The sequence below is a fragment of the Bicyclus anynana genome, chromosome 2 (assembly GCF_947172395.1).
Source record: "Bicyclus anynana chromosome 2, ilBicAnyn1.1, whole genome shotgun sequence".
Classification (NCBI taxonomy): domain Eukaryota; kingdom Metazoa; phylum Arthropoda; class Insecta; order Lepidoptera; family Nymphalidae; genus Bicyclus; species Bicyclus anynana.
In genome coordinates, this window is record NC_069084.1 from 7,265,160 (window position 1) to 7,267,402 (window position 2,243).

The 2,243-nt window shown below is 37.2% G+C and overlaps 1 protein-coding gene across 1 annotated transcript; it reads right to left on the reverse strand.

Annotated features, from left to right (window-relative positions):
* Positions 1–207: 207 nt before the first annotated feature.
* On the reverse strand, positions 208–1,564 carry LOC112043785 (serine protease inhibitor-like). The gene has a single exon (XM_024079360.2). It carries the CDS (start codon positions 1,430–1,432, stop codon positions 236–238), a length of 1,197 nt encoding a protein of 398 aa, XP_023935128.1. The 5' UTR covers positions 1,433–1,564; the 3' UTR covers positions 208–235.
* Between the last annotated feature and the right edge of the window lie 679 nt (positions 1,565–2,243).

Here is a 2,243-nt window from a genome sequence, read left to right on the forward strand (position 1 = left end):
AGATACAGAATTGGACGCATTTACAGCTTGAATTTGAGGTATTAGCTGCCATATAAGCCATTAAAAAGGGTTTTAATCGATACTTACTGAACCCTAATAAATAATGAGCGATGAACATTTGTCTCGGCACTAAAAATAAAATTTAACAAAAAATGCAAAAAATAACATCTTTGAAATCTGGCCAAGGTCTGACACTAAAATACAAAACAGTCTCAGATGTTTTTATTGAACACATTCACACAACCTGTGGTTCCGCATAAACACCAGCAAGCAACATTAAACCAGACGACCTTTCCATCACAATAAATGCGAATTCTTTGTTGGCTTCAAAACGCTGTCCTAAAATTCTATCTTCTAAACCGACTATCGTTGAAGCTGCTGCGACTGTTCCCTCCTCAGTCACCTCGATCTCTACATTCTGAACTGTTTTCGAAACAAACAAAGGACTATCAGATACGCCCGGCAGCTCAGCATTATTTCTATCGAATATTCTCTGCATGCCACTGTATTGTAATGGGGGAATCAAGTCAGTTCGAGATGATATCTTAAAACGCGGTATGTAACAATCGATGTCTGGCAAACTCCCAGATATTTTGTACTCCGTCATCCAGTCAAGAGGCTGCGTTGCCAAGTTGTTCAACATCTTCTGTATTGGTATTCCATCGAATGGCACTAGAATGAGCATGGAAAACTGCTCGTTTTTGCCATAGGTCATTTCTAAAATTTGTGCTCCAATTTGTGTTGAATCTCCAATATTGTGCGGTGCTTTGTGATACATCATGTTTACTGTCCCAATTGATTTACCTTGAGAGTTATAGAAGGTTTCTTCTTTTGTCTGTGTTGTGTCGAAAGGATGTGTCCAACTGGCTTTGAAGTAAAGAGCATCAATTAAAATCACTACTAAATTTTCAAGATGCTCAGGTTGCACTGCCTGTCGTATTCTGCCTTCTGTTGCATCACAAATATAATAGTTAATGTCATTCGCGAGCTTACTAGCATTGGCTGGATTCGCAGAATATACATCTGTCTTGTAATAGTATGCAGATTTGCAAAACTCTGAATGTATCTGGAAACTTTCATCCGAAAACATAGCCGTCTGACTTTTCAGTGTGACGTCATCGTTTTTACACTTTAACAAATTAGTAACTGCTTCATGTAGTGCCTGTGTGGCGCGCAATTCATTCGGTAGTCTTAGCACTTTCATTAGTTCTAGAAAAGTTTCACCGGCTGATCCCTCGGCTAGTAAGGAAAATATGCTCCAAGCAGAGAGAGGTGATAAGGCGATGTTCTTTTCTCCGAAGCTTTCTTGGAACGCGTATGTATTGTCAAGGAGTTTCAGCGTAAATTCGTTGATAGGATTGAAGTCTACGCCGGCGAAGTTGTCTCTCGGAGCGGCAGTAACAATACCGACAAATACTATGACCTTCCACATAATGTGCGAGTGGATGGCTCAGAGCTTAACGCAACACTGGTGTAGCATAAGGCGATTCTATCAATTTCAATGGGATTTCTCACGTGTATGTACAATGAATATCATTAGGTTTGTTAAGTAACGTTTATCGTTCGCGTGGAGAGTGAACTATGCGTGTTTATGTAAAATACCGGTATTTATGGGACTGACTATTTGTATTCGTTTTATTAAATCAATTATACGCGGCTTCATCATTTTGTAAATCGATTTAGATGGTGACGGAGACGAATGGATCTTTTCGATTCAAATTGACCATTTATTTTTTTATTTAAAGCATATTTTAAAAATAGACATACGAGACATCGACTTCGTTTAATGATATTAGCAATAAAGTTAGTAAAGATGTATAATTAACAATTAGTTATGACCAGTTAACAACATTGCATATAGAACGTGTGTAATAAAATTGTGTTGTTATTAAATGTACCTATTATGTATGATGCTTTATTAAGACTATTGTCAAGGTCTAACGTTGTAAAGATTTTATTATTCTTTACAAGTTAGCCCTTGACTACAAGCTCACCTGATGGTAAGTGATGATGCAGTCTAAGATGGAAACGGGCTAACTTGTTAGGAGGAGGATGAAAATCCACACCCCTTTTGATCTTATTTAGTACTATTCCTTAAATCATGTACACTCCAGATATTTTATTTTTCAATTTTATCTCTATGGTGATAAGAGGTCTTGAGGCTTTCACAAGTTTGTATGAAAGTCTTTCATTTATTGTGCTTACAAACTTAAAAATTAGCAGAGATTATAGTTGGTAGACGT